Source organism: Engystomops pustulosus, chromosome 8, assembly GCF_040894005.1.
Source record: "Engystomops pustulosus chromosome 8, aEngPut4.maternal, whole genome shotgun sequence".
Taxonomy (NCBI): Eukaryota; Metazoa; Chordata; class Amphibia; order Anura; family Leptodactylidae; genus Engystomops; species Engystomops pustulosus.
Window position 1 is genome coordinate 36,404,550 of NC_092418.1, and position 23,687 is coordinate 36,428,236.

Below are 23,687 nucleotides of genomic sequence, written 5' to 3' on the forward strand. Positions count from 1 at the left end.
AGTTCTGTAAAGGTAGGGAAAAGTCAAGCTTTCCCTTTCTAAAAACATCCTTGCTGCTGTGATTGACATCCCTCTGATTAAGGATGTCACTACACCGGTTCTTATGAAGCAGGGGGGGGGGGGGTTGCTTGACTTCGGTACGGAGCTTTCTGCCTCCAGGTCTTTATGTGGCTAATTTGCATATAACTTACATATAACATAACCTGGGAAGTTTTCATCTGCATAATATGCTTCATGAGTTTCTGATGACAGGTTCCCTTTAATGTATAGATACATATCCGGAATCCTTTTAAATTTCTCTTTTTACATCCCAAGTGAATAAAAGGTTAACATAACACATAAAGCAGCTTTACAACTGGACAATAAATAATTTTTGCACAAAATAGAGCAGTTGTATAACAAATGGAGCATCACCCCGTCATGTATTCAGGATTTCCTTAATAACAGATGGTCCCAGATCACGGCCTGTTGGCAGGACAGTATTTAAGAAATTACACAGTGTCCCAAATTCTCAGCAACAATCCATCCCAAACAACCCAATGCTATGACTACGGGCGCTTATATAGTCCTCTGCCCAAAATGCCCCAGGTTATGTATGGTGCTGCCATGTGTTCTTTTTAAACGGAATAATAAGGATGAAGTTTAAAAAAAAAAAAAAAACACGTCAGATGGATGTAAGAGATTTTAAAGAAAATCTACCATCAAAATCCATCATGATAAACCAGTGACACTTATTCATAGGTCCAGACACCGTGATTGTAGTAATTTTCTTATATCTGTTATCCTCCTTCCTTCTAGAAGCAACTTTTAAAATTATGTTAATGAGCACAAAGGCCACGTTACCAGAGCCCCTCCATGCTGCAGCTTCACAGGCTGTTACACTGTGCAGGAGCACTTCTTATGCCTGATGTAATTTCTCTGCAGCAGAGAAATTTGCAGCATACAGCTTGAGGGGGAAGTGCTCCTGCACAGTGTAACAGCCTGTAAAGCTGCAGCACAGATGGGCTCGGTTAACGGCTCCCACAGCCTGTCAGGCTCATTTGCACAATTTTAAAAGTTGGATTTGGAAAGAAGAAGCCATGCATAACAAATATTAAAATATTTTGATGGTACAAGGCTGATGACTTCTTTTTTGGTTGGACATACAAGATAAGGAGCGACATTAAGACACAGGAGGAGATCTTGGAAACTTTTTACACAATCCTAAATTGACTTAAACTGTAAAACGAAATAGGAAATACAGTTACCAAGCTGTTTTGGTCATTGTTTTTTTCTTACAACGGATATTGCATAAACATAAAGTACCATGGTCCAAGTCTTTAAGGAGGGGCATGTTTAAACAGATGAAGTATAGGGTGGTCCAAGTTTACCGGAACAGAGCCACTTGCAAAATGATGTGAGCTGCAATACCACAGGCAGCCATAGATAACAGTGGCAGTATTTCCTTTGCAAAAAATATACACTTTTTTTTTTTAACCTATTATCAGTTTATGATCATTTCCCATTGGCCATCAGATTTTTTCTTATAGGAGCGGGGTTTCCCGTTCGGAAATACAGATACTTGAGGAAGTGGATTGTCCTTCAGATACCGTAGTGAAGATTTCATGTGTTGGACGAAATGTGGAGGTTCTGCCTGAGGAGAAGTGGAAAAACACTGCAGAAAAAGAAGGAAAAAAGGAGCAGTGAGCAGAGGATGAGTTGTTCAGGTAGCGCTCTACACGGTTGTAGCTAATAAATGGAGCAGTAAATGGGGTGAATTCCCAATCCTTAGATTAAACCCATAACGGGGTCTTAGAAGGATGACACAGAATCTACTCACCTCAAGGATCTGCTTGTCCTCCTGATTCAGCCAAAAATCAATGTTTGGGAAAGGAAGCCAGGAATAAGGCCCAATGCTTAACTGCTCCGCTTCAGCATCATAAATATTCACCATCTAAGACCAAGACAAATGTCATCTCTCCGCTACAGCAAGATGGCGGCTCCACACAACAACAAACTCTTTCTAGGCATTCAAATTTATTGAATTTATGGTTTATCAGAAAATGTAGTGTAAAATGCTGTAATGTTTCATTACACTGCAAACATCTACTAATCTATAGAACTTGGAATACCCCTTAAATGTCAATTTTTGAGGGTATTTTATCAGAAGTGCCTGAGGTAAAACTGTTCTGGTTGCCAACCAGTCAGAGCTCAGCTTTCATTTTCCCACAACAGTTTATAAAATGAAAGCTGGGCTCTGATTGGTTGCCATGAACAATTAGAACAATTTTACCTCAGAAACTTAAGATAAATCTCCCCCTATATGTGTAATAAATGAATCTAGAAGTAAAGATCTTTATTTGTCCTGCTGTGCTTCAGCTGTGCCCGAATAGTTGATCAGATGGTGGGCTGGGTGGGACCCCTGCCCATCAAATTTTGTTGTCCTATTAAGGATAGGCCTTCATCATAAAATCTGAGACAACCCCCATTTTGTTGGTAATATAATTAACAAAACAATTGATATGATTCCAAGTCATCTTACACGTCCTCCTGTCAGAATGTATGCAGAGCGCAAATCCTCGTCCGGCTGACGGTCCGCAAATGTAGCGTTGAAAATTTCTCCCGTTTTAACATTTACAGCTGTATAAAAAAATTTACTATGATGAGTTATAGCAGGAATCTGACCGGATTTATTAAAATAAGAGGTTTAAAAAAAAAAAAACTGAATTTTGGAACCAATTTATTTTCTAGACTTCTGGGTCTCTGGAAGTGGCTACCTCCCTTCTCCCAATCACAACACATGTACACACAACCAAGCTAAGGAGACTGGGGCACATTTACTAAGGTTCCATCGGACGTATTTCCGGGTTTTCCAAATTTTTGTGTTTTGTCCTGAATTGCCCTGGGTTTTTGGCGCACGCGATCGGATTGTGGCGCATCGGCTCCAGCTTTCATGCGACACAAATCGGGGGTCGTAGTCGTCGGACCACCTGACTGATTCGGACAAACCGCGGAATTTAAAAATGAAATTGTGTCGCAAGATCAGCACTCACATACACTGGGAAGAAGAAGGTGAACTCCGGCGGACCTCAGCGGGGAAGCGGCACATTCAAGAAATCGGGTGCAATCTTAGTGAATCGCGGCAGCTCCGAATCCTCGTCGACATTCCGGATCGGCAGCATCAACGGGACGGGTAAGTAAATGTGCCCCAATATGTATGGAGGGGATCAGAAGGAATGGACTTCAGCCAAAGTGTATGGCAACTAAAAAGACCTGATTCTACCCCAATAAACATCTACCCACCCACAGCCTGGGTATGAAATATCCTTTCTGGAATTCCCTCTTACCAGTTCACCTCCAACGTCATTTGAAAATTAGCAGAGAAGAGTCATATTTGCCTGAGATGAATCAAGTTTAAAGGATACAGGGGGAGTATCACTTCAGTGCCACAAGCCTGACACCATCTAAAAATTTAGATTCTTATCTTCAATACGACACCAGAAGAATGTTCCAGCTACTGTAGAAGATAAAGGGATTTGAAGTCACAGTCCTCCTTTAGCCTCTAAACTCAAACAAATAGGACTCTTCTCTGCTCATTTTACATGACTTTGGAGGAGCGTTTTAAAGAAGTGAGAAATTAGGGAATTCTAAAATATTATATTTCTTACCTTACTTGGTAGTTTAATGGGATAAAATCTGGTGACAGAGGCTCTTTAATAAAGGGTTCAGAAAAACATCTGATCCTAAAGTCCAATATCAACTTTTACAACAAAACACATTACATAGTTTGATGTTTGTGGGCAATACTGTGCCGGCCCTATCCATCAAAAATTCTAAAACTTAATATACGAGTTTTTAATTTATTAAAAACTTAATATCGTATAGCCCATGGGTGGGACAAGGACACCATCACTACAATGTGTGAATGTATGGATATATAGGTGTCACTATGTCTTGGTATATTGTGTTTGCCTGTAAAACTTATGCCGTACTATGCAAGAAATGTCTTTTTATAAACTATATCAAAAGAAAACATACCTATTCCATAAATTATTGGAAGGTGAATTCCATTTTCCTTTCTGTCATTTATATCTGTAATAAACAGAAATTCCATTAGATCATCTGAAAACTAAAAAGTACATACATCCATGTGTATAAAAACCAGCAGGTATCCAAATGTATTACAAATTGCAACTAGAACTATAATTGTCTTATCTGCAAAAGCAGGAGGAGCTGAGCAAAGTGTCCTGTCTGCAGGCAGCATGTTATAGAGTAGGAAGAGCTGAGCCGAGTGTAAAATTTCTTCCTGCTCTATATCACTTTATCTGCATCTTCTATCTGGTCAGTTCACCCTGCTCTATAACATGCTGATTGCAGATGGGACACTATGCACAATCTGCTCAGCTTATCTTGCTCTATAGCATGTTGCCTGCAGATAGGACACTTTGTACAATCTGCTCAAAACCTCCTGCTCTTTAACATGCTGCCTGCAGATATGATGCTCTAGAGCATTGATGGCGAACCTTTAAGAGCCTGAGTGCCCAAACTTTAAACAAAAGCCACTTATTTATAGCAAAGTGCCAGCACAGCAATTTAAGCAGTAATGTATTTCTCCTTGTTCTTTGGCGACTTTCAATCGTTCAGCCTCCTAAGAACACCAACGCAGGTGAAAGGAGGGGGGCAAATTCGACTATCATTGTAGGAACATTCTGCAGAAACTTTCTTTGAGTCCATTCTGGTGAACTTCATTCTGGGGTGATGGCCTGGGTTCCCAGCAGAGAGGGCTCCGAGTGCCACCTCTGGCACCCGTGCCATAGGTTCGCCACCACTGCTCTATACAATCCGCTCAGCATCTTCTGCTCTATAACATGCTGCATACAGATATGTATGTGCAATCTGCTCAGCTCCTCTATAATATACTGCATGTGGATAAGACACTAGGCATATTCTGCTCAGCTTATCCTGCTCTATAACATGCTGTCTGCACATAGGATGCCATGTACAATTGGTGGCAAATTACTATGACCGACGGTATAAATGGCAGTCTTAAAAATCCAGCACGCTGGCACCCGCATCTACTAAGACTCTAGATGCTTAGCGTGCCTCAGCCAATACAAAACTGGTGGAGAAGGCATTATAATCTCCCCCAATGTGTTTTGCTCCTCCTGCTTTATAACATGCTCCCTGCAGAAATGAACACCTCTTACAACCTGCTCAACGTTATGATGCTTTATTCACTTTTGGGGTTGCTGGAGATGGTACACTGGTGTATCATTCACAGGGAGGATTATTGGGATTTTTGGTATCCCAAAATTCTCCCATATCCACATAGATCTTTAGTGAACCATGAATAGGGAAACCCTGCATACAAATGTGAATTCAGACTAATATTTAGAAAGGGTTTTTCTACACCCCCTAAGTAACAGTGTAAAGGGACTTACCTGTGACACAGAATGTAACTAGATGGACGTCCTCTGCTTGTTTATGGAATACTTCTACAAAACAGGTTTTTTGGTATTTTGTTAGAAATTAGCCAATTACAACTTAGTTACATACTAAAATTTACTATCATGAAAATGAAGGTTTTTATGTTTCCATGTAAAGAGCTGTGCGAGGGCTTGTTTTCTGCGTAACAAATTGCACTTCATAGTGACTGTATTTAATATTCCAGGCCCTGTAGTGGGAAGCAGAAAAAAAATTCCAAATGCAGTCAAATTAGTAAAAAAAAAATATGCATTTGCGCCATTTTCTTGTGGGCTTGGTTGTTACGACTTTCGCCGTGTTCCCCAAAATGACAGGTCTATTTTACTCTTTCGGTGCGATAACGGGGACTACCACATTTGTATAGGTTTTATAATGTTTTTAGACATATACAAAAATGAAAACCTGCTGTACAAAAAAAAAAAATTCTTCATTTTGCCATTTTCTGGCCCTAATAACTTTTTCACACTTCAGGTTACGGAGCCGCATGTGATGTTTTCAATGCTACCATTTTAGTGACTTATGATCACTTTTTATAAAAAAAAATTGAATAAATGTATTTGTTGCCAAATGGCAAAAAAGTGGCATTTTTCAACTTTGTGCGCTATTTTCCGTTATGGGGTTAAACACTAAAATAACCATTATTATATTGTAATAGATCAGACATTTTGGGATGTGGTGACACCCAACATGTTTAGGATTTTTATTGTATATTTATATTTCAGTTCTAGGGAAAGGAAGGTGCTTTGAATCTTTAGGATTTTTTAAAATGTATTCTTTTTTTAACTTTAAAAAAAAAACAGAGTATTGCTCCTTATTGATGTCATAGGTAACAATGATCAAAGCCAAGATGGTGATGCCCACGCTAGGACCGATCCTGGGGTGTTACCGGTCGGCATTTGCTGCAATATGCAGCAAACACTCACAATGTATGGAAAGGGCTCAGCCCGTGAGCCCTCGCCAAACACCCATAGCCGACGGATGAAGTATAGATACCCCACACGTTGTTAAGGGGTTAAAAGGAGTATCGCAGTTTTGACCATGATAGGCTGCAGGCAGTGTTATGTAGGAGTCATGGAGATCTGTGCAATCATACCTTGCTGTGTGTAGTTGAGGCAGCAGGATTGTGAAAATGCAGTTATATTCCAGGATTGTAGCTGGATTTGTCGCACTCTGCAGCTTTGGTGTATAGATCCTCCTCTCTGTTATAGGTTTCTTCTGTTTGAATCCTACCACAGTAACTGAGGAGGGAGAAGCTGTGTTGTGTTCAGTGAATAGATCCAACACACCAGTGCACCACAGTGCTTGGACTCCAGTTACACTCCCGTTCACAGTCCTGCTTCTACTAACAACCAAAAAGTTTTGGTTACACAAATCTCCTGGACCAAAACCTAACATGTGGATTCATGTGGTCAAAACTGCAGACAGATTCCTTCTGAAGGGGTTGTACTATGAAGAATATAGATTATAATTATTAAACTGCTGAATATGAAACGCTGCTGTTTCTATGACTAGCCTGCACAGATGTGCTTCCCTTTCTCCCCCAACGCATATGCAGAGAGCACACCAGTGGCCTCCTCTCTGGGTTTGAGTGAGGAGATGTGGATCAAGTGATGATGATGGTGAGATACTGTTACAGCAAAAAGTCCTGCGCCACCTCTTCTCTGACAAGCAGAAAAGAAACTGCAGCTTTAAAGGGAACCTGTCGCCAGGAAGTCCAAGGAAACTAGTTCAAAAGCGGTTGTAGATGTGAGTCAACCCAGGCACTGAGTCGTTCGTTGAGGGACCCAATGCCTGAGATGATTGGGCGGAGAGGAGGGGGGAAAACGTGCACTTTTTAGACATAAAACTAACAGCGTCGGTGGAGCACAAAAATGTCAGCACAACCATGTTCTCCAAACCATTAGCGGGTAACTCTATTCTGTCAGCATCCAGCTGTCATCCCTCACATACCATCCATGCAATTCCATACGGTGAATTTTTGCGAGCCAAACGCATATGCTCAAATGATGAAGAGTTTTGTAGACAATCAGATATGGTTACAGCCAAATTAACCAAAAGAGGATACTCCAAATCCATGTTAGAATGTGCTAGAGAAAGAGCTAAAACAGTGGACAGGAGTAATCTACTCAAAAGAAAAAAAATACACCACCACCGAAAAACACCACTGACAATGTGCCTACTTTCAGTACCCCTTACAGCTTGACGAGAAAATTAATTCGATAAAAACATTTATTAATTGTGACACAAAATATGTGGTTTACAATATTCTATGTACATGCTGTCAGGTCACACATATAGGCTGTACAATACAGAAATTGAAAACGAGAATTGCCCAACATCTCACCAGCATTAAAAATGGTGATTCGAATGCTTCAGGAGCTGCCAGACACAACAAAGATCCTTCTTGCTTTCGCTTTTTTGGCGTTGAACGAGTTAATCGTCCAGCCAGAGGAGGTAATTGGAGAAAAGTCCTCCTGAGAAGAGAGGCTTTCTGGATACTAGCGTTCAACACTAGGTATCCAAATGGAATGAACTCCAAAAACCATCTATCATACATATATTCATTTCTCTCTGCGTACCATGTAACTGTGTGCTTTACCTAACAATTACTATTTATGAAGTCGGACTAATGAAACATTTGCTGATATTATAGACCGGATGTAACGATGTCGGTAATGAATTACTCAGGTGTGTAATGGTGCTAGAAGTGTTGTTTTTTAGTATGTTTTCCTTAGACCATGATTAAGGCTTTGTTTTAAGCTGAAACGCGTAGGTCGTATACCTGCACCTTGTTAGCACGTGCCGAGTGCAACTTTTTTTAATGGATACCCAATAAACCATTAGAATTTTATCTTTATACGTGCTCCGGCTTTTTTTTTTTAACTAGTTTCCTTGGACTTTATCGTTTTGCCAGACGTCGTAGAAACAACATTTTGAGCGGATCCACCCCAGAGACAAGCCAAAAGGGTATGTGAAAAACCTTTTCTCTCACCGTCGCCAGGAATGTCATTTTGGTGACAGGTTCCAATAGCCTAAGCTATGCTGATTTTAAAAATGCCTTTGTCATGTTTCTGAATCGATTCAGTAGTTTATATAAGTTTAATTCACATTACCTGGCTCCCTGCCAGCAGCGTGTGGCGGGTCCCAGGGGAGGGGCAGCTGCAGCCTGTGTGCGCCTGTGTCAGTCTTCTTTCCTCCCCACTTCCTGTCATGTGCATTAACCCCTTCCCACCGCAGCCCTTTTTCGATTTTGCGTTTTTATTTTTCACTCCCCACATTCAAAAATCTGTAACTTTTTTATTTTTCCATGTACAGAGCTGTGTGAGGGCTTATTTTCTGCGTAACACATTACACTTCAAAATGGTGGTATTGAATATTCCATGCCGTGTACCGGGAAAAAAATTCCAAATGCAGTGAAATTGGTAAAAAAAAACGCATTTGTGCCGTATTCTTGTGGGCTTGGATTTTACGGATTTCACTGTGCACCCCAAATGACATGTCTACTTTATTCTTTGGGTCGGTACGATTACGGGGATACCAAATTTGTATAGGTTTTATAATGTTTTCATACATTTAAAAAAAATAAAACCTCCTGTACAAAATTTTTTTGGGGGATTTTGCCATCTTCTGGCGCTAATAACTTTTTCATACTTTGGTGTACAGAGCTGTGGGTGGTGCCGTTTTTTGAGGATTTTGATGACGTTTACAATGTTATCATTTTTAGGACTGTGCGACCTTTTGATCACTTTTTATAGAATTGAAAAAAAATTTTAAATGGCAAAAAAGTGCCATTTTCGACTTTGGGCGCGATTTTCCGTTACGGAGTTAAACGCAGTGAAAAACCGTTATCATATTTTGATAGATCGGGCATTTTCGGACGCGGCAATACATAATGTGTTTATGATTTTTACTGTTTATTTATATTTATATCAATTCTAGGGAAAGGGGGGGGCGATTTGAATTTTTAGGTTTTTTTATTATAATTTTTTTATTTTAACTTTTTTTTATTTTTACGATTTTTCAGACTCCCTAGGGTACTTTAACCCTAGGGTGTCTGTACGATCCTACCATATACTGCCATACTACAGTATGGCAGTATATGGGGATTTTACTACTCATACATTACAATGTGCTGACAGCACATTGTAATGAATGGGCTAACCCAAAGTAGCTTCGGGTCTTCGTGAGACCCGAAGCTACCATGGCGACGGATCGCCGCTCCCCGATGACTTCACAGGGAGCGACGATCCACGGAAAGATGGCGGCGCCGATCGCGGGTGTTACTGGTAAGCCTTTGCTGCAATATGCAGCAAAGACTTACCGGCTATGGAGAGGGCTCGGCCCGTGAGCCCTCTCCATGCACCGGGACCCGACATGTGACGTACTATTACGTCACATGTCGGTAAGGGGTTAAGTACAGAAATGAGAATGCTGATAAAAGAATTTTTAAAATCAGCATAGCAGAGGCTATCGGAACCTTTCACCAGCTACAAATCCTGTTCGCTTTAAGAGCAGCCGCTCACCATACCAGGCGTCCTGCATACCTGCAAGAAAAAATTCAGCCTAGCAGTAAGCAGGAGTAACATTCGGTTGTGCCAGCTAAGCTGCACTATGTATGGGCTCTATAAAGGCAACACTCTTCTCACACTGTTTTTGGAATATTTAAAAATTATTGGCCCAGCAGCACCGGGCAATAGTGGTCAGGTAACTTTATCTGATTTAATATGCAATAAACCAATTTTTGGACTTATCATGGTATCATACCATTATGATAGTACCCCTGATCATTATGGTACACACAGATATTGGGGATTTCAATGGCTCACATATTCTGGTACCAGAGATTAGCCCGCATTTTATCACAACTAGTGCAGTCTATATTCTATATTCTGTGCAGTGCAACTATGGTGTATGCAGGGGGCGCCATCAAAAGTGGCGCCGGGTCGTCATTAATCTTGTGCACTTTGTCTCGTCGGACTCAGTGCATCCGTGACATAAAACTGGCGCAGACACTTTAATAATACATGTGCAAGAAGTTTAAGTTTTTCCAATGCAAAGTCAGACAGAAAACTGTCTCTGCGGTAATATTAGCAGTGATCATGGATATGCAGGAATAGCGCCATTATACATTACTTACAATGAGGCAACTTACTGAGAAGCTGACGTGACAGTTTCATGGACAACTGGCGTTGATCATTGAAGCCCCCGACAATGTGCAGTTCTAGTCTGTTATGTACAAGAATAAAAGCTCATTTTACCATTTCACATCTACATTGCATGGATAACGCCAAATATAATGGGGCACATTTACTAAGGGTCCGCGCACCGCATTTCTGTTGGGTTTCCCGACTATTTCCGCATTTAACAAGGGTTTCTGGCGCACGCAATCGTATTTTGGTGCAATCGAGCCGACTTTCATGCGACAAAAATCTTGGAGCGTGGTCGTCGGACAACCCGACTGATTCGGACTGAGCGCGGGATTTAAAATTCTAATTGTGTCGCAAGACAATGCACTTATATACACCGGGAAGAAAGAGGTGAACTCCGGCGGACCTGAGCGGGGAAGCCACACATGCAGGATATCGGGCACATGATCTTAGTGAATCCTCGTCGGACAACGCACCTCGGGGATCGCGAAAGGAACAGGTAAGTAAATGTGCCCCAATGTGTACGAGGGTAAAGAGCAGCCGATGCCGACCTTTGCTCCACAGCTCAAGAAAAACTACCACCTCCATGTTCCTAATAACCCACCTTCCTTCTGTGGTCTTTGTTAGTGATTTGACAGCCTGGATGATGGCTTCAGCTTCAGTTTCGGAATCGGACCCATCACAATGTGCCAGGCATGTGGCCCCACTTCCTGAAATGTAGAATATAGAGGCATCTTATAATGCATTAACATGGTGGAGGTCACTTTCCAAAATCCATTTTTATCCTTCTGGCAGATGGATAGCAGCATAGGTACAGCACAGCAAGATGCTGCCAACCTTCACCAGCAATGGGTGCTCTGCTTGTTGACACCCACGTCACCCCTGGAGGTAGGGGAATGGCTTCTTATGGTAAAGCAGTTTTGATCATACAAAGCTACAGACCAAAAAGTGTTAGGCATTGCCCCTGGAGATCTGTGTAACCATTCCTTTGTGTGTGTTGTTAGTGGCAGCAGGACTATGAGAAATGCATTTATATTCCAGATTTGGAGCTGGATTTGGAGCACTGCGGTGTGAGATCTCTTCTGTTCTGCTGAACAGCAGCTTCTGTTGGAATACTACAGCAGTTAGGGGCTGGATAGCAGTACAGTGAAGAGATCTCACACACCAGTGAGCCAAATCCAGCTACAATCCTGGAATATACCTGCATTTTCACAGTCCTGCTGCTACTAACACAAGACACACAAAGGTATGGTTACACAAATATCCAGAACCGATACCTATTAATATCTGCAGCTTTGTATGGTCAGTACTGATGGTAAAACCACATAAACTTACGGTAATCTACAGTGTACAACACTTCCTAAATTACTGTACAGATGCTACCTGCTCCATACCTGTGTGTCGGAGAACAATGATGTGACAAGTAGTTGCATCTTCTGAGCCCAAAATCGAAACTGAACCTACATGAAGGAGAAAATGTGCATTAAATCCTGTAAAATGACAGTATTAGCTGATGGAGAAGATGTATCCCTTCTGGGCCAAACTCTGACTTTTGGATAAACTGGGCCTTTCGATTGTGTAAATGGAGCAACATCCAGGCACAAGTACTGGGCCACAATCAATGTCTATGGGTATCCAATTGGTGATAGTGAGCTACTCCATATACAACTCTGACCTCATTACCTGGACATTACCTAGGAAGGAATTGAAAGAACAACAGGGGGTTACACTACAAGTAATGTACTTCAATATAATAGCATTGTTTTTCTTTACATTAAAGCCTCATAAATAAGATAAAGTCTACTCTCCGTACATTGAAAGTGTAGGCATATAATATTCATTATAGCCCAGGCATAAATCCTAGGACATAAGGACACCAGTTCTATGTTTATCCGTGAGCTTTCAGCCTTCTCTATAAGTAGTCCGGCTATCCCTGATGTGTGGCTTCCCTCTCTAGAAGCTACGGACTCTGGAAGGATATTTAGGAATATTTAATACTTAATATTAATAGTTTTAATATGTGATATAAAAGTAAATAAATGGCAGCATACTGCCTGCATCCACCACTAGAGGGAGCATGCTGCTTATTTTGGAGGTCAAAGAATATCAGTATACAGAAAGCTCTCACACTCCCTCTAGAAGCGACTGCCAGCACATCAGCTTTTTAATTCTATACCAAAAAATGTACACTCACCGGCCACTTTATTAGGTACACCTGTCCAACTGCTCGTTAACACTTAATTTCTAATCAGCCAATCACATGGCGGCAACTCAGTGCATTTAGGCATGTAGACATGGTCAAGACAATCTCCTGCAGTTCAAACCGAGCACCAGTATGGGGAAGAAAGGTGATTTGAGTGCCTTTGAACGTGGCATGGTTGTTGGTGCCAAAAGGGCTGGTCTGAGTATTTCAGAAACTGCTGATCTACTGGGATTTTCACGCACAACCATCTCTAGGGTTTACAGAGAATGGTTCGAAAAAGAAAAAACATCCAGTGAGCAGCAGTTCTGTGGGCGGAAATGCCTTGTTGATGCCAGAGGTCAGAGGAGAATGGGCAGACTGGTTCGAGCTGATAGAAAGGCAACAGTGACTCAAATCGCCACCCGTTACAACCAAGGTAGGCAGAAGAGCATCTCTGAACGCACAGTACGTTGAAATTTGAGGCAGGTGGGCTACAGCAGCAGAAGACCACACCGGGTGCCACTCCTTTCAGCTAAGAACAGGAAACTGAGGCTACAATTTGCACAAGCTCATCGAAATTGAACAGTAGAAGATTGGAAAAACGTTGCCTGGTCTGATGAGTCTCGATTTCTGCTGCGACATTCGGATGGTAGGGTCAGAATTTGGCGTCAACAACATGAAAGCATGGATCCATCCTGCCTTGTATCAACGGTTCAGGCTGGTGGTGGTGGTGTCATGGTGTGGGGAATATTTTCTTGGCACTCTTTGGGCCCCTTGGTACCAATTGAGCATCGTTGCAACGCCACAGCCTACCTGAGTATTGTTGCTGACCATGTCCATCCCTTCATGACCACAATGTACCCAACATCTGATGGCTACTTTCAGCAGGATAATGCGCCATGTCATAAAGCTGGAATCATCTCAGACTGGTTTCTTGAACATGACAATGAGTTCACTGTACTCAAATGGCCTCCACAGTCACCAGATCTCAATCCAATAGAGCATCTTTGGGATGTGGTGGAACGGGAGATTCGCATCATGGATGTGCAGCCAACAAATCTGCGGCAACTGTGTGATGCCATCATGTCAATATGGACCAAAATCTCTGAGGAATGCTTCCAGCACCTTGTTGAATATATGCCACGAAGAATTGAGGCAGTTCTGAAGGCAAAAGGGAGTCCAACCCGTTACTAGCATGGTGTACCTAATAAAGTGGCCGGTGAGTGTATATGAATAATAAAAATGCACTTCAGGTTCAATGGTAGATATTCACTTTAAAGTCAGTGTAGATTGCGTCTAAAGTGGTGTATTGGGTACAATTTACATATTCAGATTTTATGCATTTTTTGAAATCAGAATTCAATTTTGATTAAGAGAAGTCACATCTGTGTTCCCCAAATGATTTGGTTTTGACCTGAAAAAAAGAATGCTTGTGAAAACCTAAATATGTTAATGCAACATAGAAAGTTACAAGTTCTTGTGCAGTTATCACCCAACCTCTTGAAGTGATCTAGTACCTACCTTCAGCAGCCAGAGAGCTGATATATGCAGCTATTACTGATGGTGGGAGAAGAAGGCAGGGAAGTGGTGGCATATATGAATGGAGAGTACCATATATGACCAGCAGGTGGCAGACTTGTGCACAGTTCAAGGCAGCTGTTGTCTGTAAGTACGGTTCATATAGAAGGCGCACTGGACTATAAGGCGCACCTTTGATTTTTTGAGAAAATCAAAAGGATTTTTTGTACACCTTATAGTCCGAAAAATACGGTAAGCAAATGTCTGGCACAGGCTGCTTCCCCAGCGCGCCCACACCCATGACACTTACCTAACGCCACTGCGGAGGTGACACAAGTGTATATGGATTATTTCCATTACGAGGCAGTCATACCACTGCACAGAGATGTCACCACCGTGCCCTTGTCTCCGGCTAGGAATGACATCTCACATGCGTCCGCACCCAGACAATAAACCGTGTCAGCTATGCAGCCAGTATCGGCTGCACAACAAGAATAGCGGGGATTAGGGTTACAGCTTATAACATCCGGCTACAAGTAACTTTAGCTCCATGGAGTAATGTAGACTCAGGGGCTCCATAAGAGCCATGCCAGGCCGTCTACATACTATTATCCGCAAAAATAAAATATATCACATACTAAGATAAGGATCCTCTGTAGGTTAGGACAGGAAAAATGTAAAATGTGGAATGAATCCTGCTGTCTGCGGGGTATGGAATTGTGTACATTCATCTTCAACATAAACTACTTACAAATGTCACTTTTTTTTCCTATACTCATCCCAAGTTACAGCCGGATTCATAATATTATACATTTTAGTCCTTCGTTAGGTCTTCAGTTACTGCGAGCCAAAATTAGGAGTGGTGGATCGCACAGAATAGATGCAAGTCTTTGTTCTGTGTGTTGACCTCTCCTGCTTTGGGCTCACAATAACTGATGCAAATAACTGCAGACGTAACAGAGATGTGAACTAGGACTTACAGAGATGAAATCTCCAGCTGATCCTACATTAGACTTCTATGGGATGTTGGTAGTTTTGGATGGACCAGTACAACTACTGTCACAAATGTGCTTTTATTTCCATGCTCTTGTGGCCAGGTCTGGTACTGCAGCTCAGCACATCTAAATGAATAAGCCTTAGTACCAGATACACAGGCACCAGAAGAAGTCCCTGTCACCGATTATAATAATTCTTTATATATATAGCGCACACAGATTATGCAGCGCTGCACAAAGCTTGTCAAATCAGTCCCTGTCCCCAAGGGGCTCACAATCTAATCAACCTAACATTATGTTTTGGAGTGTGGGAGGAAAACGGAGGACCCGGAGGAAACCCACACAAACACAGAGAGAACATACAAACTCTTTGCAGATGTTGACCTGGGTGGGATTTGAAACCAGGACCCCAGCGCTGCGAGGCAGAAGTGCTACCCTTATTCAATCACTGAATGGCAGGTGTGCAATCTGCGATTTTGATGGAAACTGGAATGGAGACCCAAGGAACACCTCTACAATCAAAGGGATCTTCATTGGTGTCCATTGTTTTAATTATATTGGACTTCTGGTACAAGAGCAGAACATCAGAAGGCCCACCACAGCCCAAATCTACTGCCATTGCAGTGAACTAAATACTGCTGCCCCTTATTCGCTGACCAGTGGTTGTCCTAGACTTTCAGGCCGTGTTCACATGCTCCTTCTTTAGCAGCCCATGTGTCATTGGTGTGTGAGGTCCTCTCACGCAGCTTTGACAGAAGTAAAGGGATAGGACCTGCTCTATAACATGTGGCTCAGGTAGTCGGGGGGGGGGGGGGACGTGGAAACCACAGCTGTGTGTATGAGCCCATAGAAATACATGCGGCTGTGTGCTAACCATTGAAACAATGGCTACGACACAACCCAAACTATGTAAGTGTGAAGGCAAAGAGAAGATGGAGCGTCCAGCAGATGCTTTCTTCCCAAGTACAGGAACCCCTCCCTATTTTAGGCTCTGTTCACACATTGCATTTGTTAATGCACTGTAAACGCAATTCAATTTAATTTACACTGTGTAAACTTTGGGGAAGATTTATCAATCTGGCTACGCCAGAATTCCGATGTTACAGAATTTTCAGAATTTACACACCTGTCCGAAAAGGGGCCTAGTCCAGGCGCCAGAAAATTCAGTCTGTGCACCAGAACATTCTGACAAACTAGAACAAAAGAAGCAGTGTAAGGATGTGTTCACACATTCGGTTTTTCAGTTGTAGTTTTCAGAGACAAAAGCAGGTGTGGATCATAATGGGTGAGAACAGATCATTAAAAGGTTCTACTTTTCCTCCTCTTTTTCACGCCATTCCTTACTTGGATATTAGAAAACTGCATCTGAAAAACTGAATTGAACACCCCCTAAAGTGTTCTGGATACACCATCCAGCAGGATGAATCTGGCGCACAATAAGATTGTGGAGTCTGACTCTGAACTGGTCTATTCACTGAGACTTTATTAAATCTCTGCCTAGGTTTACAGAAAAGTGATGTTAACACATTTGTTGACAGAATGTAAACACAATGTGTGCATGCGGCCTTATGCCATCCCTTTTCCTAGGCTACAATAAAAGGAATATAAGGATTGAACAGAGATAAAATATAGATCACCAGTACACAGGGCCGGCGTCAGCGCTGGGGTATACCTGGGCAAGTGCCGGGGGCCCACATAAGGCTGTACATAAGGAATCCATGGGAGTGAGGGCAGCTGTATCTAATGAATCCATAAGGGGTGAGGGGGCTGTATGTAAAAGAACTATGAGGGGGCTGTTTGGTATAATAAACTAGAGAATATTTTAGGGAACAGGAGACTGTTTTAGTTTCTCAATTTTTAATGCTGCCACGTGAGTTCACTGCAAAGGGGCCCAGTGAGGCTCTGTCGCCCAGGGGCCTACTGAAACCTGGAGCCGACCCTGCCAGTACATATACTATATATACATACTATCAGTTGGTGTGGTTGCAGCAAGTTCCCGTTGTTGCACATACAGAAATCCATTTGCTCCGACAATCTGCGGGGGCTTGCTTTTTAAGATTCGGGCTCGCTCCTAGCAGTAGCACATGAGAAAGAAGGAGAGAATCAGAATAAACAAAATAAACACAACAATAACATGAAAACTTTACTTGATTCATTACATCCACAACCACAGGGAGTAGATCGGTAACATCGTGCTAGAGGCTCTGCCATTTCATATGGGGCACATCACAACCCGATTTAAAGTTGACCCACAGGTCAAAATAAAAAAAGATAAAATAGGGTTTGAATGTCTGGGTTTTTAAAATTCTCATCTTTTGCTTATTTGGTTTTTCCAATTCACCAGCAATTTCAACAACAAAACTGCCCTGTGCATATTCACCCTCATAATCCTACATGACCTGTCTGCAGATTATGGATTACAGTCTATAGCAGATTAGAACATTATAATACCATAAATACCATTGAGTGCATACACTGACATTAACCCGTACCCGGCCACTAGTAATGGCGCCCGTACCCGGCCACTAGTAATGGCGCCCGTACCCGGCCACTAGTAATGGCGCCCGTACCCGGCCACTAGTAATGGCGCCCGTACCCGGCCACTAGTAATGGCGCCCGTACCCGGCCACTAGTAATGGCGCCCGTACCCGGCCACTAGTAATGGCGCCCGTACCCGGCCACTAGTAATGGCGCCCGTACCCGGCCACTAGTAATGGCACCCGTTCCCGGCCACTAGTAATGGCACCCGTACCCGGCCACTAGAAATGGCATCCGCTGCTAATTATTCACCCCTCTCGCATGGGAATAATTAACAGCCTGGAGCACCCGACATCCCATCTCCGTGCTCCGGCCTGCTTTATAGAAGTCTTTTATTCATGCGATTTCAGTCCAGGAAATACAAACAACATACGTTCTGTATTGTATGTATCTAATAACAATATCCTCGCTACAGCTCAATATCTGCTGCAGATTTTTTTGCCTCTTGGGCATATCCCTTTGATATTAGGAGTTTTGCAGCCATGCTTTGTGCCACTGTAGAGTCACCCTAGTATCCCAAGTCGCCAACACTTTAATTGGAAAAGTAAACCAATGCATTACTAGGGAGCAATTAAAACGCAATTATGAGCCGAGCCCTACTCTTGTTATCAGCCGCCTCAGACAACGTCCCTGCTCATTCACACGGTGCGGTTTCTCACCTCCAGCTCGGGACACGTCTGCAGTATCCGGGCGGCGGGCAGGCTGACATCGAGCCTCCGGCTGTCAATGAGCAGCGGCATGACTGCAAAACTCCCAGCCACTGCTGCCAAACTTCCTCTACAAGGTCCCTGTCATCCAAGGCAGCCGCGCTGTGCAGCATGGGAGTTGTAGTCCCATAGTGGGAGGGAACGAGTGGAGAGTACTGTAGGCGGGACTACAATTCCCGGCATTCCCTGACGAACACTGACAGTATGCGGCTCTGCAGTCAGGCACGGAAATTGTCAAACCGGAGAAAATTTGGGTGTAGCGGGAAGTGATGAGCCATAGCATAGTGTACAATTCTCCATTCACTCCAGTATTACATTATATGGAGCATGTTAGTTCACATACACAGCTGTAAACCGGCCACAGATCCTCACAATTACCATGTGCTCCTCTCTGGCCACAAACAATGGATCCGTGGTCCGTTATTCGTGGTCCGTGTGTCATCAGAGTGTAATCTGTTGTCATACTTTTTTTATATAAACTGTTTTATTGAAGTAGAGTTCATGTTTGGCTCAAACGCGCCTGCTCCGCCCACTGCCATTGACACCCGCAATTGGGCATTAACTCTTTAAGTAGTTGCCAGTAAAATTGCAGTAGGTAAGGCGGAAGAAAGAATTTGGTGCTACGGATGGGTGCGCTTGTAACCAGGAATAAATTACCAAAGCATGGTTTGGTATAAGACTGATTCGTATTTATTATAAATAATTTGAAATGTTTTCCCGAAACGCGTTACCGATGAACCAAAACATTTTTCATTATTTATAATAAATACGAATCAGTCTTAGGCTACATTCACACTAACGTATGGAGGACGTATATACGTCCTCCATACACGTCAATGGGCGCACGGCAACCTACGGGAGGGGAACGGTGCGGCACCGTATCGCTCTGTACCCGGAAAAAGATAGGACCTGTCCTATCTTTTGCCGTAATACGGCGCCGTGCCCCATTACTTCCTATGGAGAGGGGCGGGGGTGAGCTGCGCTCACCTCCTCCTCTCCCCGTGCACTGCCGTTGCCCGGTACGGTACGGGCGGGCAACGGCAGTGTGAATGTAGCCTTATACCAAACCGTGCTTTGGTAATTTTTTGTTTTCTCTTTCTTTTTCAGTAAAATTGCAGTGACAGGAAGGTCCGGATTATCATTGGAGCTGTTGGAGCGCCAGGCCCCACAATTTAAATTGTTTCCAGGGGCCCCCCAGGCAGAGGCTCCAGCACCGCCAATGATAATCCATGTTTATCACTAGCTGGGCAGAGGATTGGGTTTCTTCCACTCTGGGTCAAGGCCTAGTCCACTAGTCCAGACCCTCTGTGTACCAGGAAAGTGGCTCCTCCAGTAGAGGGAACTGAGGTCAAGGGATTGAGAGGACAGGAAGGTGACAAGAGCAGGAAATGTCCTGAGTATCTTCCCTGCCCTGTGCTCCCTCCTACTGCTTCTTTGTTATTCTGGGGTGGGAGATATGATGTCCCTGACATCCCTGATGTACCTGTATCTGTGCACAATAGTGTGTGTGAGTGTGTGTGAGTAATGCGCATGTATGTATATAGAGCAGTGTTCCCCAACCACCGGTCAGTGGCCCAAGTCCAGACCGCCGAACGGACGTTCTCTGTAAAAACAAAAAAAACCCTCACCTCCCCCGTTCCCCTGCGGCAGCCTTCTATTCCTTTACTTCATTTCCATGTTAATGTCCTGCTTTATTGTTGGCGCACGTGAGGATGTCATCACATTGGGGGTCATTTACTAAGGGCCCGATTAGCGTTTTCCGGACGTGTTACCCGAATATTTCCGATTTGCAACGATTTTCCCTGTATTGCCCCGGGATTTTGGCGCAGGTGATCGGATTTTGGCGCATCGGCGCTGGCATGCAGGCGACGCAAATCGGGGGCGTGGCCGACGGATTCGGAAAAACCGCCGCATTTGCAAAACAAAAAGCGTCGCAGAGCTTGCACTTGCCTTCACCAGGAATAGGCCGGTGTACTTGAGTGCATTTCAACGGACTTCAGCACAGCAGCGCCACCTGGTGGACGTCGGAGGAACTACCTTAGTGAATCCCGGCTGGACCCGAATCCACCGCAGAGAACGCGCCGCTGGATCGTGAATGGACCGGGTAAGTAAATCTGCCCCATTGTGTCTCCTGACAACACTAATTCGGAAGAGAAGTGAAGAAAGAGAAGACTGCTGCAGGGGAACGAGGAAGTTGAGTATTGGAAGCAGAGGGTGGGAGCAGCTAAAAGGATAGGGGGCATGCTGCTGGAAAGGGGACACACAGGGAGTTATGGTGGGGCATGCAAACATACATTTTTGGCTATGAAACCATGACACCAGACTGCATCCCCCCAGCCACTCCCCCCCCCCCCCCCCCCCCACCGGTCCCTAGATAAAATTTTAGCTTACAGCCGGTCCCGGGGTAAAAAAAAGGTTGGGGACGACTGATGTACAGCATATGTCAGTAATGTGTGTGTGTGTATATATGTATGTAGAACATGTGTCAGTAATGTGTGTGTATATATGTAGAACATGTGTCAGTAATGTGTGTGTATGTATGTATGTAGAACATGTGTCAGTAATGTGTGCGTATATATGTAGAACATGTGTCAGTAATGTGTGTGTATATATGTAGAACATGTGTCAGTAATGTGTGTGTATATATGTATGTAGAACATGTGTCAGTAATGTGTGTGTATATATGTATGTAGAACATGTGTCAGTAATGTGTGTGTATATATGTATGTAGAACATGTGTCAGTAATGTGTGTGTATATATGTATGTAGAACATGTGTCAGTAATGTGTGTGTATATATGTATGTAGAACATGTGTCAGTAATGTGTGTGTATATATGTAGAACATGTGTCAGTAATGTGTGTGTATATATGTATATAGAACATGTGTCAGTAATGTGTGTGTAGACTAAGCTCTGGCGACAGATATATCCTTTGCTGAGCCTCAATGGGTTAATGAATTGTTTTGTTTTCAAACTCTTGGCTTGTTGTGGAAACTACTTTTACTGTATATAAATTGGCAACCAATCACAGAGCAGCTTGCATTTTAAGAGAGAACTTTCAGGAATGAAAACTGTGCTGTGATTGGTTGCTATGGGTAACCAGGACAGTTCTGGCATATGTTATGTTACCCTGTGGATGTGTGTACACGTGATAACTGTGCAGTACATAAGGGGCAACCACTGGGGCAGATACATCCATAGGGGCAGTTACTGGACTATTTTCCCTTATGACTCCGTGAGATATGATGTGTATAGATCTTGGATTGACCTGCCCAAGAAACCCCCAAGGAAAATTAATTACACCAAAGAAAACCCAATAAATAGACAAAACACAAACAATTGGGAACTAAATAACCAAATATTTATTTATAATCCCAATCCCATGGCAGACCCCCGACTCACGAAGAGTCACCCTTCAGCACTCAGGAGAGGAAAAACCCCCTGTGGAGGAAACCTCTAGGGAAGCCATGGCTGAAGGATCGCCCTTCCTCTGGGCTTAGAGGGTCACTGCCAATACATATCTGTCACCCAAGTATTTGGGTGTCCAGGGATCCTGAGGTCCAGTAATCCATCCGTCCAGGTCTCCACATGTCCCGATGTCCATAAGTCCACGGTTCTTCACGCCTCGACGTCTCAGCACCCACTGCCTGCTCCTACTGAATAGCACCTGTATTTAGCTGCTTGATGTGTCTCCTGATTGGCCACTTCAATAGGTGGGGCTATGTGATCTTGCTTCTGATTAGTCAGTTTCAGGGGTCTGTTTGGCATAAGTGGAATTATGAGCATCTATGACACTGAGGCCATCCATTATGGGGTCACACACAGGATTCTGAAGGATTAACCCTTGAATGGCTGACAATATGACTACAGGGTGAATTTTTTTACTTTTAATGAATGTCTAATACATTTTTTCAACTATATTACAATTATCAAGATATACATTTATATAGGAAGAGTACATATCTTTTTCGTGGGTAGGAATTCCCCCCACTACAATAATACACCCTAATGTTTCTTGTTCCAGCATTTACACAGTACATTTTATTATCTTTTCCCATTAATCCAAGAACATCCCCCTCCCCCACCACAAAAAAAAGCACTAAGTAAATTTTTCCCTTCTCCCACCCCCCACCCAAGCCCCCTACCTATCTCTCCATTGGGTCCATATAGTGTCTAGCTTATTACCTTGACAATATATTCATTTTATTTTCCCATTCTATTACCGTGGGGGGCAGTGCTGCCTTCCAGCCTTCCAAGTGTACATAATTATTCTACAAGCAATCATTAAGCCCTTCATAGCAAACACCACATTAATATGGCTCCCAATAATTCCAGCTCTTACATCCAGTGGTGTAACTAGGAAAGGCAGGGCCCCATAGCGGATTTCTGAATGGGGCCCCACTTCCCCCTTAAAAAATATACTTACAGTATATACACACCATGTATACACACATACTGTGCATCATATACATACAGCATATACACATCACATATACAAACACATTTAGAGCACATACAAATGAAAAATACATACATATAGCATATTCACACCAAATACCACAGTTGTCGGGGCCCCCTGACACTGTGGGCTCCATAGCAGCTGCTATCGCTGCTACCCCTGTAGTTATGCCCCTGCTTATACCTAAAATACACTGCTTCTCCTTAAACAGTATACCTACCAGAAAAAACAACCGTATTTTGTTGATCACATCCACCCAATATCTAAACAACTCAGGACACCTCCTTACCATGTGGATCAAATCTGCGTGCAACAAAACACATCTTCTGCATTTTTCTTCCTGTGTTTTGGTGAAAGCATTTAATTTCTTTGGGGTCTTGATCTTAATACCTCTGTCCATTCTCCCTCTGAGAGGCTGTTCCTTCCACTTGTTATAACTATGGGACACAGGTTTATTCTTTTTTTTTTTTTTAGTATATGATATATTTTGGACATGCAACCCTTCATCATTTGGCCATTCCCCTTGTTCTCCATTATTCGATAAATCTTGTGATCCCCTTCAAACTCAGCATTTTCCAAAAGTGCGCTTCACTTCAATTGTACATAACAGTACCAGTCTACTGAGCCCAGTCCAAACTCTTCCCGTATTTTACCAAAGGGCTTAATTCTACCTTCATC

The 23,687-nt window shown here is 43.0% G+C and overlaps 1 protein-coding gene across 1 annotated transcript; it reads right to left on the reverse strand.

The window, feature by feature from the left end:
• Positions 1 to 287: 287 nt before the first annotated feature.
• NTAN1 (N-terminal asparagine amidase) lies at positions 288 to 18,662 on the reverse strand. Its single transcript, XM_072120669.1, has 10 exons — positions 18,503 to 18,662; positions 17,274 to 17,376; positions 12,005 to 12,070; positions 11,215 to 11,320; positions 10,616 to 10,689; positions 5,421 to 5,474; positions 4,018 to 4,071; positions 2,522 to 2,619; positions 1,820 to 1,933; positions 288 to 1,654 (listed from the first exon to the last, which is right to left on the reverse strand). The coding sequence occupies exons 1-10, from the start codon at positions 18,581 to 18,583 to the stop codon at positions 1,484 to 1,486; spliced, it is 921 nt and encodes a 306-aa protein (XP_071976770.1). The 5' UTR covers positions 18,584 to 18,662; the 3' UTR covers positions 288 to 1,483.
• Between the last annotated feature and the right edge of the window lie 5,025 nt (positions 18,663 to 23,687).